A 13809-nucleotide genomic window follows, 5' to 3' on the forward strand; every position below is an offset into this window, starting at 1 on the left:
TTCTGCCCTAGGCCTCTAGCTGGGCCCATTAGCATATACTGTGCTTCTCAATCGTGTAGTTGGGAAAACTTATTCAGGCAATAACTTCTCAAATCTCAAACTCTGAAAAGACAAGGAAAATCAACTCCACCCTCACATCAATGAGTCATGCCCAATTTGTTATCCCCATAATTAGTGAACCCCACTTCCATTTGAGTTTAGCATCCTATGAAAGGAAAAAAAAAAAAAATCATTTAGAAGATTTAAAAAATCTTTAGGCAGTAACCACACTTTGAACCAGAGTGAAATTCACCCTTAATTTATCCAAAACCCAAGTGATCCTTCACATTACTTAGCAGAGAACGGATTACAAAGCACAAAAAAAAACTCCTAAATAAAACTACAAAATCTGGCTCGCTACTCATCTTCCACAACAACGCTGATTTCACCCCTATCAAGCAGATCATAAAATTCCCTGGTCCTCCTCTGGATATTCCAATGATGCCTTTTCCAAATGTATCCAGCCATAAGGCTAAGACTTATCCCATAGAAGATCTCTTTGATTATACTCGGTCCATGATAGGCAGCATGTTTTATGTTAGGACCAGCCATGCCTACTCTGCAACAAAATTAAAAAAAAAGTAAAGGTTGTTGAATAGTTTCGATTGGTTTCTTCTGCCTGCCTTTTTTACTTATAAAAAAACCTTTTTTTTTTTTTTTTTTAAACAGCTTTTTCTTCCTTTTTAACAGCAACCAAATGGAGCTTAAAATTAAATTGCTAAATCATACGTACACTTCCAGTTTCAGTGTCTAGAATAGTTAAAGAAACGCAATTGCATTTTCAATCCAAGTTAGAAAATAGATAATTTGACGGACTACGTACCTGTGAATATCACTGAAAAGAGAAAGAACGAGGAAGAACGTCCAGGAAAATGAGGGAAAAACAAAGGCGGAAAATTTTACAAGAAAGCAAGTTGGTTGGCGATGAATCGGGGACCTCTAGATCATTTTTCCTAGGAAGTTTGCCGACTCGAGCTTGGGCTGATTTATGTATCTTGTATACGTAGAGTTTTTGCATAGGCACCCAACTATTTTGTCCAACTTTAGGTCAACTTTTGCCTTTTTTTTAAAAAATAAAAATAAAAAATGGAAAAAAGGTCTGAAACAATCCTATCTATTTTTAGTTTTTCTTTTATTTAGTATTTTTTTTTAAAATGAAAAATGGTATTTTTTTTCATAATAATGTCATTTTTTTTTAAGAAAATGTCATTATTATGAAGAAAAATACCATTTTTCATTTTAAAAAAAATACTAAATAAAATAAAGGCAAAAAATAGATAGGGTTGCTTCAGACATTTTTTTTCATTTTTTTTATTTTGTTAAAAAAAAAAAAAACAATAAAGCAAAAGTTGAACTTTTGTTGGACAAAAAAGTTGAGCCTTTAGCATTTGCCATTAAACATGGAGGGGATACGTGTTGAAAAAGGGTCGTAGTTATCGCCCAAATGTCTCCCGCTAAAGTAGAGACGTGGCGTTGGTTTGGACAAAGTAAAACTTAAATGGGATTATGATCCGGCACATGCAATACTTCTCATTTGGACAGTTTATTCTAAATAAATGGTACAAATCGTGATAGCAAAGCAAAAAATAAAGCTTCAAGAGTGTAAACTTTGATTTCAAAGGGTGATTACAGGATTGTGAAATTTTGCCATGGATAAGGTCTTAGGGGTGATTAAAATCACTCTATTAGGAGGTGGTTCGGTCATTGAAGTGACTGGACCGCTCCTTTAATATTCCACCACTACAACTACTACCCGCAAACCATTTTTTTTTTTGTCTTGTTTTGTTTTTCTAACGTGCTGTCAACATTCAGAAACCTCAATATTTGATTGATTTCAAACACCTATTTTTGGTGTATGGAGCTTGCTTAAATTGTAGTAGAAACACCGTGGCGCAGATGTTGCTATAATATTATGTCATTTACTAGGACCATGAAGTAGATTAGCATCAGCTCAATCCTGACCCAAAATAGGATTCAGATTCTGTGCGGTTCTAATTTCATAGAAATTAAGAGGTCGGCTTTGCAACCCCTCCCTTAAACTACCCGAAGTCTACAAAAATTTGAACAATCTAATGAGAGGGATCCTCGTCCCCAAAATATCGAGAAAATATTAGTTATTATCGATGAAATATCAGATACGGGTTATGGAAATATACGTACCAAACTCTAGTTCGAAGCTGAGCAATTGAATCAAATTTAATTCCCTGCCAAAAGAGGAATCAAAGAAATGAAAAGACACTCTGGAACCCAAGAAATGAATCTGCTTCCCTGGTTTCGCTGGCCGTTTCCGACGAGCAGAACTGTCTTCTGGAAACACTTGGAGAACAATGCTGTTTTTTTATTTCTTTGGAACGGCATTGCTGCTTCCTGCTGCTTTTCATGGAGCTAACATGGTCCGCGGACTGTCCATTGTTCTTTAACGTGGAAATATCAGACGATAGCATTTCAATAGATGATAGATCACCAATGGGGCTTGAAACTCTTGGAGAAAGATTCAGTAACCCATATGCACCAGAGGAGCTTTCAGAAAATAAATTGTGTCTGACCTTTGTGCTTTCCTTGGTTATAGTATCTGTCAAGACTTTATCTGAATGCATCTCATTCAAAATTTCAGAGGTAGCAGTACCGGACTCAGTTAGACTCTCAGAGGAGTGTTCCTTCATCCAGAGTAAAGCCTCCGAATCAATGGTCTTCAATTTATTGATCACTGGAAAATTCCTAGATTTTTTCCGTATATGATCAAATATTGATTCTTCAGTTAAAGTCTTGGATGTGGTCTCTGGAGGAATCGTACATTTGGTAGTACCATGTCCATTACGTTCTGCCTCTCCGGGTTCTGAAGATGGATTGACCACACTCGGTGGTGTAATCTTGTTTCTGTCTCTCTCTTCCAGAAATTTTACGTCACTATGGAGTTCAAGCCGCTTCTCACGAGTGCGCCTCCTTGTGAGAGTCGAGGCCTCTGATGATGGGAAACAGGCAATACTTGGTGAGGCCAAGACAGGAAAGTTCTTGGCTTTTTCACGTATGTGGTCAAAAACTGTTTGTGCAGTGATGATTTTGCATTCATCTTCTTCAACTTCAAGATCAGGCTCAGCTGCAGCGATTTGAGGTAGAAGTCGTAAGTGAAAGGAACTAAGGGAGGAAAGATAGTAGACCTTAAAAACTGTCTAGGATTATATTTTGAGCTATACCTTCTTCCATCTCTTCATCTATGAGCTTGAAACTAGGCCTGGAATAGAAAAACCAATTGATCTATTAAAAACCTAATTTTCAGGCGCCAGTTAAGAGATTTAAAATAAGATCAAAAGATACTCACAAGAAATCATTTTCCTTTTCAGAGTTGGCTGAATTGTGAAGCTCTTTGGCTAGAGCTCGAGATGTAGCTTCATTGTCATCTATAATATGTATTTCCTCAGGTGGAGGAAAAGAGGAAGGCTGCTTATTTCTCTGTTTATATTTCATGCTTGATTTGCTCTCTTTCATCAAAAGAAGTTTTTGGCGGAGATCAATGCCAACTACATGAATAATGATACAAAACGAATCCATTTAGCCTGCAGTTCACTGCCAGTAAAAGTCCCAAAAAGTTAGAGATATCATGGAAGGAGCTATACTGTATTCTTCAAAAATAAGATCTGCCTTGATAGTCAGCTTTCCTTGTTGGGGATTTGACAGGAGAATTGTCGCACTGTAGGGGCTGCAATGAAATTCAACTACCTCAGACATCACTGGACTAAACAGTCTAAACTCTCTCCCTGACAGAAAGAGAAAGGTAATTCTGCCATTGAGCTAGTAGACCGAGATTTTTTATTTATTATTATAATAATATCTTTGTCTTTCTTCATGTTTAACCAAAGGTACTGAGATTTATGGTCCTTATTGTTTAGAAAATTTAAATAGTAATAGTTGCTGTTAAAATTATAATAATTGCAGTTAATTACTAGCTTAGAACATTCAAGATAGGTACTAAAAGAAGAGGAATATAATTTCATATCAAGTACTGCTTTTTATTTACAAATACACTGAGTTATCAAACAAAGAAGGGAACCAAAGGTTTACGTCTGCATACCTGGAAAACTCTTCCACTCTGCAGCAACAACATAGATAGAGTTAAAAAAAATGTTGATGACTGAGGTACAAGAGGTAGCATACAGAGAAGTAAGCACAATACCAAGAGGTCACCATTTGAACCAACCAAATATGTACAGGCAATCAAGAAGTTTTCCAACCAAAAGAAACAGCTGAATATGCGACTGTAGATTTTGGTTTGGCAGAAACCTATTGGCACTATGCTCACAGCACTGTCCTTATCAAAGTATCGGAAGGTATAAAAGAAACAAAAAATCATCATCACCTTATTTTCTCATGGAAGAGAACCGAGTTATCCTCTTCTGAGCCAACAATCTGCAGAAATGAATTCATTAAAGGCACATATTGCGTTTCATTACAATTGACAGTTTGTGAATAAGGTTTACACAAAGTGCCTTATAAGATTCCAGATATCATACCATATCAGCATAATGCCGTTTTGTCGATTGCACTGATTGTGATAGCCTTGTCAATGTTACTACCAGCTTGGACTTTCCTTGCCTTTGGCACTCAATTTCCTTCATCTTCACGTCAACTTTTGGAGGTAGTGAAAGTAGAGAATCCTTAATATGGTTCCCAAATGGGTATTTTCGACCAGTGACTATCTCCATTCTCCTTGGATCTGCTTCAGCTAGCGTCTCAAATGAGTTGATTCCCATTGAATGTAATGCCTGCAAATAGCATTAGAAGGGGGGTGCAGAAAGAAGATTTTTAACTAACCCAAGATTTTGAAGTCATCTGCCATCAGATACACTCAGAAGGCAATAGAAGAAAACCTTCGCAGTCACCATCCCAATTCCAGGCAACTGTTTCAGCAAGTATGGACTATCATCCCAGAGTTTTTGATGTAATGATTTGGCTAGAAGTGTTGAATTCAAGGCTCCTCTATAATTCTTCATGTAAATGAAATACTCTTTCATACACTTAGCAATTCTACACCCGTTTGTGCATATTGAATTCATGTCCTATGACACACAGACCAAATTTATAGTTTCATATATAAACCATTAAGAATACCTAAACACAACACAATTGTTGTAAAATTATGAGCAGATGAAACCTGGGTCAGGGATAAATCATGAACCGAAGGATCACCAGTCAAGCAATCATTTGCCAAAACAAATATTTTTTCTTCTCTAGTTTGAATACGCTTTTTCCGTTTCCCTTTATCACCAAGGATGTGAAATCGAAGCCGGCTATCTTTATCAGTGTTTATGTCATTTAGAAGTTTCTTCTCATTGCGTCTGAGCTGTATCCCTTCATATTCCAGTAAATAACCCATATCACTTCTTCAATGGGCTTTTCAAGTATCACAGGATACATGGGCATTACATTTATATACATACAAGCAATTTCCTCAGCACGGCATATGATATGAAGTGCATCTTCCAAACTGCAATTTACAGGGGTCTGCATAATGTGTTTCATCGTGTCAAACTTCAAATAGTACTTTGTCATCAGCTTTCCAGGCTCTAAACACAAAAAATAGGAAAGGGTTAAAAACTGCAGCTTGCAGGGGTCTGCATATTGCGTTTCTTGATATTTGTCATTCATAAACACTGAAAGATACTGTTTTATGAGTTAATTATACTGATACCTAGCGGCTTCAACAGGAAACCATCTTCATCAGTCCAGATCATTTGATGTCGCGATAACTCATTAACTTTCTCAACACAGATCTCTGATACAAAATAAAACTGATAAGCAATGGGGGGAGGAGGGGGGGAGCAACAATTATAATTATAATATCGGATGATTACAGCACCTTGCATATCCCTCTCTTTATGGTCACTTAAAGTCCCTTTTCTAACTAAATAATTTTCAGGATTCTGCTTTTGCATTGAAAGTGTCAGAAAATAATTAGATGAAAAAAAGTATCCAGATGATATTCTGAAAGGGATCCGCAGATGCACATGCCTTTTTCATTCTGACATACAAATATGAGCACTTCATCCACTCAATTGCCCTTGTAATATCAGAGACAGTCAATTGAACTATCTCAGCGGTTAAGTGCTCCGTCACACATGAAAGCAATCTGAAATAAGACAATAAGAGCCACCTGATTAGGGGCATGCAGTTTTTCAGAATATTCAAAAAATCAGTTATAAAGTTGAATGGATACACATACTGTGATTCCACCATTTCACATCCATTCAATAGATTCTCATACAAATGGACCTGACATCATTCATGTAAAGGATCGTAAAAGACTAGTTCAGAATGGACAGACAATATGATATCAAACAGGATTGATTCAATAACTATGAAGAAATATATTAACTAATTATTATAAAGCAATATACTCACAGACATGACAGAGATGGAAGGAGAAAGGTTCATCTTACAGTTTCTCTTCTTGTCATGATTATGACCATTCCTGTATCATCAAATGGTGGCCGGCCTGCCCTCCCACTCATCTGCATGCCAGGACAACTAACTAACTTTAAATGGTATATTACAGTTAGCAATAAGACCATTGAATGTAGACAAGCATGTAGAAAGGACAAAAGTTGCCCTCTATATGTCTTATTTTCTTCCTTTTTGGGCTAAATACAGTTAATATGAGGATGAAAACAAAGTGTGTGCTCGTACAACAGCATGTCTCCTTATTGAGAATATTGCACTTTTTCTTATGTTAGGATTCACAAGAATCCCTCTTAGCAGAAATTATCTTCCTAATAACATTGAAAGTGGACCAAAAGTCTGACCAGATAGAGAACCAAGAATTTCCACTTGGCCGTTGAAAATTTTCTGGTCATATAACATCAAGGTTAACATATTGCCATGACAGTTTGAGGATTTATTGTAAATATATTTTGCATTGCTATTTCCAAAATCAAGGTTTAAGTTCGTTGTCATGCAGTAGCTTTGGAAGCTATTTCCATTCAGATGCCATCTCTTGGCCTCTTTTCCTTTAAGACATGACATTAATGTATAAACAATAACAGAACTACTTAAAAGTGCAGAAGAATGCAGCATTTATACGAATTAAATTTCAAATTTATATATTTTTCATCTTTTACAAGAGACTGATTTGATGCAATCATTTATTGAGAGGTGTTTATGACAAGTGCCATACCTGTAGTATAGTGGATCGGTCATATTCCATGTAAAGACCTTTTTCCTTGTTGCTGGACAAAATACAAGTTTTGGAGAATTAAACATGAAGGATGTATTTGAAATTTATTACAAAGCTTAGCTGATCAAATAGCTCAACATACAAGTGTTGTGTTGATTTTATTACTACTGTATGTGCTGGTAGGTTGATCCCATGGGCAAGAGTATTTGTAGTGCAAATAATTTGAATGTCGCCCTTAAGAAAAAGACTTTCAATGAGATTACGATCCTTCAGGCAAACCCCACCATTGTGATAACCAACTGCAAACATGAAATTTATTGAATAAGAGTGCACTTAAAAACAATTTGAGGAAACAACTCAAAATGATGAGCATAGTGATAATTCCAAGCCTAAGTATTCTATAGCAGAATAAGTTTGCTCTATACCACCATAAATGATATAAGACTGCATTTGTTTGTCACTGCATGATAGTGATGCTTCCCTTAGCCTTTCCTGCTGTTCTCTGCTTTTAACGAACGGATTTGAATGACCAAAGGTCATTGCAGTCTGAGAGAGGCACTGCGCTGCTTCTTGTGCTCCTTTTCTTGTTGAACAAAAAACCAGAGCAGATTTTCCCCTTGAATATTGCATGAGAACATCTGCAAATCAGTTATAAGCATCTTTACAATTTCATGATTCTTTATTACACTATTGTTAAAATCAGAAGACCTCATAGAAATAAAGTAAAAGAATACTCAATCATAAAGTTAGTGGCAATGGTCTCTACTTACCAAAAATATAGTTTTGAAGGCGCTGTAATGGAACAAATACAAACCATCATAAATATGAGAAGTGGTTTAAATTAATGACTGAAATTTCATTTTCCTAGTCAATAAATATCTTAGAACAGGGAAACAAAAACAAAAAAAAAAACAAAAACAAAAGAGAATGGGTTTAATGTTATTAATAACTTCAGCCAACAAAACACTTGCCTTTTCAAATAGAAAGTCATTTTTGGCTGGCGTATAGCCTGCAAGAAAGATAGTTGTGAAAACATATCGAAACTATGAGAACTTTAATATGGATAACAAAATTATGCTCCAGCACCTTCATTGATAACATTATAATGATCATAGGCATCATACTATTCAAAGAGATTTTAGGCAAATACTTACTGCCCCCCTAGATTGTATCAGGTAATAGTGAATTACAAGAGTTGTAGAGTGATGAACTTGGTGAGAAACTTTACGGCCAAAAAGAAATACTGGATGAGAAACTAACTTTGCATTATAAATTCAAGTTTAGTAAACTGAATTTGCATACCAAAAACTTTAGTTGTCAACTTTACAGGCCTCATTTCTTCTCCAAACCTGTCAGAACGTTACATAGCTATAAATGAGATAAACTGCATCGTGGCATTGAAGCAATAAAGTTTACTCATCAGTAATAGCCAAGGTACCTTTTAATTCCTTGGACAGGAACCAGAAGCCATTCAGCTGCAGTAGATTATATGCAGTGTCTAAATTGTTAAATGCTAAGCCACTTGTACTTGTTTGAAGATAATAATGTAACATGTATACATTTTGACTCTTAACAAACATCAATATCGTGGCAGAATTTACCAAGGTCCTCAATATTTGGAATTGTGGCAGACACTGCAATGAATCGGACATGACCAAGAGCACTTGATCTCATCTCAGGGTAGCGAGCAAGCATTTTTATTCTGCTAACTATTGCCTCCAAAGTCGCTCCACGTGGATCATTCAAAAGGTGAACTTCATCAATAAGTAGAAGAGCTATGTCACCAAAAAAGCTCAAGCCACCATCTTTTATGCGATACCGAGTCACAGCATCAAATTTCTATTTAAAAGGAACAAGAATTCCATTTAGTCATGCTCCTATTGGTATCAGTTTATAACAAACCTGAATAGTAGGAGAATGCAAACTGTATTATCAGAAACTTGAAATATATAGACATGGGCCGACATGGCCATATATGTGTTGGCTCAAGGCACTGTTGGGCCAAGGAAGTGCTTGTACATGATTCCTATGTGAGCATTCAGTTTGCATTACAGTTGTATGTCCATGCAAAATAGATATGCACACTCACCTCAGGAGTGGTCACGATAATATCAGCGTCCTGTATATTCCTCATGTTGTAAAATTCATTATCGCTGGTCAACTCCAGGCAGTTTATCCCCCATGACCCAAACTTCTCATTCCAATCACGGAGCTTCTCTTGTACTAATGCCTTGGATGGGGCTATGTAGATCTTCAAGGCACATAGGTAGATGAAATGAACAATTGCTACTGAGTGGAAGTATATATAAACTTCAAGATTAATATAATGCAAGATGTCAAAGGACAGAGGTTTGTCTTTTTAATTGCAGTCATCAAATAATACGTTGCTAACAGTACCCAAACAAGGTAGATGAAATAAAGGGGTCAATGATCTTCTTTTTTTGATAGGTTTGCAACTAATATTTAAGGAAAAATGTAATCAGGGATTTAGTAACAGGGGTCAATGATCTTCTTAGAAGTCCCAATCTAGAAAATTAAAATAAATGTCTACTATAGTGTCACTGCACTGGACGCTTACTGCCTTGAGGGTTCCCTTTAAATGGATGAACCTCCCCTCTTCAGAGATGAACTTCGAGAGAAGCCTCAAAATGCAAAGCTCAAAGAGCACTGTTTTACCACTTCCAGTGGGGGCTGAAATAACCATGTTTGCATCAGAGTGGAAACAAACAGGAAAGCATTCGCTCTGCAGCGAATTGAAGTACCTACATGTGTAAGAAACAAAAGTATATTACTACCACATATACCAACATGTGGAGTGCAGGAAGATGGTAACATTATGAAGACTGAAATCAACCATTTTGAGCCAGAGATAGCATCTTCTCCACTATGCTCGAGATAAGCGATTACACATAGCATTTAAAAATGAAAAAAGGGAAAATTCTTGCATGGTGATTTCTAATGATTATTGGTTTACTCAAAATCACAGAAGTTAATAAAATACTAGCTGGAAGAATAACCAACCTTCAAATTTATATATCAACTTCAGAAAGCTCAATATGTACCTGAAGTTAAAAGCTGAACGAAAATGTGCCGGCAAATCTAACACAGACTTCAGTGTATATGAATCCATAGTCCCACTCGCTTCTTGATAGACTGGGGGAAACAAATAACCAAAAAAAAAAAGGTGAATATAAGGATATACATTATCAACCAATATAACAGAGATAACAACATTAATACCCTCTGCAGTCGCTATGAAACACAGTGAAATTCATAAGGATCAAAATGTTCTTTAAGCATGTAGTCAATTGAAAGGCCTTCAGGTACTTGACCACATCCAAGGAATTCAATCATTATAATGCTATACTAAAAGTATCAATGAAAAACATGATGAAAGAAGCATTTTTCATAAAACCAATAATTTCCAGGACTTATGAATGACTTTGAAAACTGAATTCTATCAAAAGACTAATCCTGTTATATTGTTTTACTACCAAACTTGAGTTTTCCCACATAAACAGCACCTAAATTTCAGTAACATAGAGCTTTCAAGTCATAGATCCAATGGAAAACAATATGTCAAATTAAGCGGCAAACAAACGTATCAAATGTCTTTGAATTCTCCAAAGTTAGGAGTAGAAGAAAATTCGTTCATGTATTCAACAAGATAAAACTCCGAAAGAACCAAAAGCAGAAAGCAAAACTAAGAATCACTGTCAGAAAATTCTCTTCTAACATATCAGCCAGATTTCATATCTAAATGAGTTATCATTGTGTTAAAATGACAAATCATTTGAAAACCAGTGGCCTGTTCTCATCGTCTACACGACTTGTTACATTCTGACTTCATCATGTACAACGTATCTTTCAGCTATGGTCCAAAAATTACAATAAGAATCAGAAACTCAAATTCCTTCATAATTTGTTCAAAACCTCCTATATCCTCCAAAACACCCAAAGTAGATGAGTTTGTTTCAGAAACCTTCTTCTCTATGCAAATTTGAAATTCTCCAAGCACCACAGGAAGAATTCTTGAATCTCAAAATCTACGATCCACAGTGAACAACCGCAGCAATAGCAAGCCAATCTGAGCTCAATTTCTCAAGCAAATGAAAAACTAGCTTAGCTTCTATGATACAGTCATAAAAACTGAAATTATTGTTAAAAAAAATTTGAAATAGTCGATTCTTCAATTCTAAAACAATCAAATAGAATTAGTTTCGCATCCCCGTGTGTGTGTGAGAGAGAGAGAGAGAGAGACCTGAGAGAGCGAGAGGTGGAACCGACTGGCTCGCTAGAGAGGGTTCGCAGAGAAATTCAAAACAGAGAAATGACATGACGCCGCACATATATAGTCGGAGCGAGGTTTTTTGGCGGGAGAGGTGGACCGGTATTACATGATGAACCGTGTGAGGGTTGTAACGGTTTTAGTGGGGCCCGACGCCCGAGAAGAACAAAGTGAAATTTCCTTCCGAGCCCTTAAACTTGCACGGAATTATGGATTTTGCCATCGAGTTCAATTATTTCAAGTATCTAAAGTCCTTCATCGGCCAAACCAGAGTGAGAACAAGCAAAAAGAATTGAAGGAAGCATGAGCTCGTTGGGAGCAACAGGTGAGGTTCTTCCCTTTTCTTCAAACAGAATAAGAGATTCCTCGGCAAAACCATTTTCTGCAAGCCCTTGAATCATCACAGCCCAAGAGATTTCATTTTTCTCGGGCATTCTATCAAACACCTGCTTGGAGCTTTGAATATCCCCAGATTTGGCATACATATCAGTCAGGGCAGTACCCACAAAAATGTCATGTTGAATTCCAAGTTTAATGGTTTTCCCATGGAGGATCTTGCCTTTCTCTAATGAGGCAATGCTCGCACATGCACAAAGCACAGTTGGGAAGGTGGACTTATTTGGGATTTCCCCACACAAAAGCATCTCGTGGAATGCTTCAAATACCTTATCAAATTGTTTATTTTCTGTGTAACCCAAAATCATAGTGTTCCATGAGACAATATTTCGGACAGGCATGTTGTCAAACAACACCTTAGCTTCTTCCATCTGCCTATTCAGACTATACCCACCAATCATAGAGTTCCATGAAACCACGTTCCTCTTCAAATTTGAGTCAAACACCAAACGCCCATCTTTACTATTGCCACATTTGCAGTAGAAGTCAATTAGAGAACTACTGATGAAGACATCTTCCACAATCCCAATTTTGAGAGCATGTGAATGGATGTTCATCCCTGCTCGAAAAGCCTTTAGGCTGGCCAATGCACTAAGAACACTGGAGAAACAAGAGATATTTGCGTTAAACCCATGTTGAACCATCTGACAGAAGAGTTTCAATGCTTCTGCAGGATAACCACTCTGACTGTACCTTGCAATCATTGCACTCCAAGAAACCTCATTTCTTACCGGCATCTCATTAAAGACTCGATGTGCTTCTCCCAAGTCCCCCATCTCAACATACATGTCTAGGATTGCAGTCCAAGAAACAACATCTCGTTTTGCCATCCCATCAAATACTCTCCTAGCCAAAGCAATTTCACCCATCCTCAAGCTTAATGTAATTAAGGAATTAGAAACAGATAAATTGTGTTCAAAGCCATCTTTGATAACCAACCCAACAACACTCTTTCCCAAACCAAATTCACCTGATCCTGTACAAGCTCTAATAACAGAGGTAAATGTAACATCATTGGGCTTGACCCCAGATTCAAGCAGCTTCATGAAAAGCTTCAGAGCTTCAATGTTAAACCCATTTTGCACAAACCCACTAATAGCTGCAGTCCAAGAAACCACATTCTGATATGGGTTCCTCTCAAAGTACCACATCGATTCTTCCACCCTTCCATATTTCATAAGACCCGATATCAGTGCTGTCCACGAGACTTCGTTTCTCTCAGGCATTTGTTCAAATAACCGGCGAGCTCCGTCGAGATTTCCCCACTTAAAGTTAGCACTAATCAAGCAATTATCCACCACAATATTAAACCCATTAAACTCCTTCACAATCTCCTGAACCTCACCAGAACTTGCGCAATTAAGATACATTGTGAGAAGTTTTACGGCTATGTAACTTTCTGAGGAGATACCCATCTTGATCAAATGCCCATGAATGACAGTTCCTTCGGAGATCAAGCCTTGGTTGGTAACATTCTTTAGTAGAGAAACACATGATTCTACGCAGGCCCCGAAACTTTTTCTTGGGTTAATAGCAAATAAGCCTTTGAAGGCACTTTTCATGTCGTGGGAGTTATCAACCCTAGAAATTTTTTTTTTGAGGTAACTAGATTTTCCTTTCAGAAGGGTGGCGGGAGGGGTGTACTCTAATCTTCATTATATTACTCTGTATGTATATATATTTATAATGATAAAAGGAAAATCACTAAATTGGTGCGCATTGTTTGACTTTGTTGGTATTTAACTTTTCAATCTTTTACAATTCTTAATTAAAATATTATACTATAAATATTTTTTTAAATCTAAATCATTCATTTCAAATTAGGAGTAATATTATTCTTACAATTGATTTTCTTCAACTCTTTTATCACTTGATGACGCGTGTTAGCTTAAACTATTACCTAAGTTTATAAATAATC

The 13809-nt window shown here is 36.7% G+C and overlaps 3 protein-coding genes across 6 annotated transcripts; all 3 read right to left on the bottom strand.

Moving 5' to 3' along the window:
* Positions 1 to 357: 357 nt before the first annotated feature.
* Positions 358 to 2291, bottom strand: LOC148586031 (cytochrome c oxidase subunit 5C-like). 4 transcript variants are annotated; one of them, XM_088516245.1, is made up of 2 exons: positions 2200 to 2291; positions 358 to 598 (listed from the first exon to the last, which is right to left on the bottom strand). In XM_088516245.1, the coding sequence occupies exon 2, from the start codon at positions 589 to 591 to the stop codon at positions 397 to 399; it is 195 nt and encodes a 64-aa protein (XP_088372371.1). In that variant the 5' UTR covers positions 592 to 598; positions 2200 to 2291; the 3' UTR covers positions 358 to 396. The 4 variants fall into 4 exon arrangements, with proteins under 4 accessions (XP_088372371.1, XP_088372370.1, XP_088372373.1 ...); XM_088516244.1 differs by having other exon boundaries at positions 358 to 593; positions 2200 to 2270; XM_088516247.1 differs by lacking the exon at positions 2200 to 2291 and adding an exon at positions 863 to 949 and having other exon boundaries at positions 358 to 593.
* Positions 2137 to 11556, bottom strand: RCK (DNA helicase ROCK-N-ROLLERS). Its single transcript, XM_059593065.2, has 27 exons — positions 11469 to 11556; positions 10270 to 10360; positions 9786 to 9969; positions 9297 to 9458; positions 8809 to 9046; positions 8646 to 8682; positions 8510 to 8556; positions 8179 to 8216; positions 7978 to 7999; positions 7633 to 7845; positions 7350 to 7506; positions 7208 to 7259; positions 6474 to 6545; positions 6257 to 6306; positions 6046 to 6163; positions 5894 to 5957; positions 5726 to 5809; positions 5475 to 5600; positions 5189 to 5385; positions 4905 to 5093; positions 4548 to 4799; positions 4394 to 4443; positions 4109 to 4126; positions 3654 to 3736; positions 3359 to 3557; positions 3234 to 3271; positions 2137 to 3136 (listed from the first exon to the last, which is right to left on the bottom strand). Exons 1-27 carry the CDS (start codon positions 11554 to 11556, stop codon positions 2259 to 2261), a joined length of 3747 nt encoding a protein of 1248 aa, XP_059449048.2. The 3' UTR covers positions 2137 to 2258.
* A 183-nt stretch (positions 11557 to 11739) lies between these two features.
* LOC132182214 (pentatricopeptide repeat-containing protein At2g13600-like) lies at positions 11740 to 13491 on the bottom strand. Its single transcript, XM_059595403.2, has one exon. The coding sequence runs from the start codon at positions 13451 to 13453 to the stop codon at positions 11741 to 11743; it is 1713 nt and encodes a 570-aa protein (XP_059451386.2). The 5' UTR covers positions 13454 to 13491; the 3' UTR covers position 11740.
* Between the last annotated feature and the right edge of the window lie 318 nt (positions 13492 to 13809).

This window comes from Corylus avellana, chromosome 5 (genome assembly GCF_965113065.1).
Source record: "Corylus avellana chromosome 5, dhCorAvel1.hap1.2, whole genome shotgun sequence".
Lineage (NCBI taxonomy): Eukaryota > Viridiplantae > Streptophyta > Magnoliopsida > Fagales > Betulaceae > Corylus > Corylus avellana.

Coding starts and splice junctions, on each gene's coding strand:
- LOC148586031 (XM_088516245.1), bottom strand. CDS start 591: ATGGCTGGTCCTAACATAAAACATGCTGCCTATCATGGACCGAGTATA.
- RCK (XM_059593065.2), bottom strand. CDS start 11,556: ATGTGCGGCGTCATGTCATTTCTCTGTTTTGAATTTCTCTGCGAACCC. Junction 5,810..5,893: donor TAAAGAGAGGGATATGCAAG/GTGCTGTAATCA, acceptor ATTTTGTATCAG/AGATCTGTGTTGAGAAAGTT. Junction 3,272..3,358: donor GAAAAGGAAAATGATTTCTT/GTGAGTATCTTT, acceptor TTTCTATTCCAG/GCCTAGTTTCAAGCTCATAG.
- LOC132182214 (XM_059595403.2), bottom strand. CDS start 13,453: ATGAAAAGTGCCTTCAAAGGCTTATTTGCTATTAACCCAAGAAAAAGT.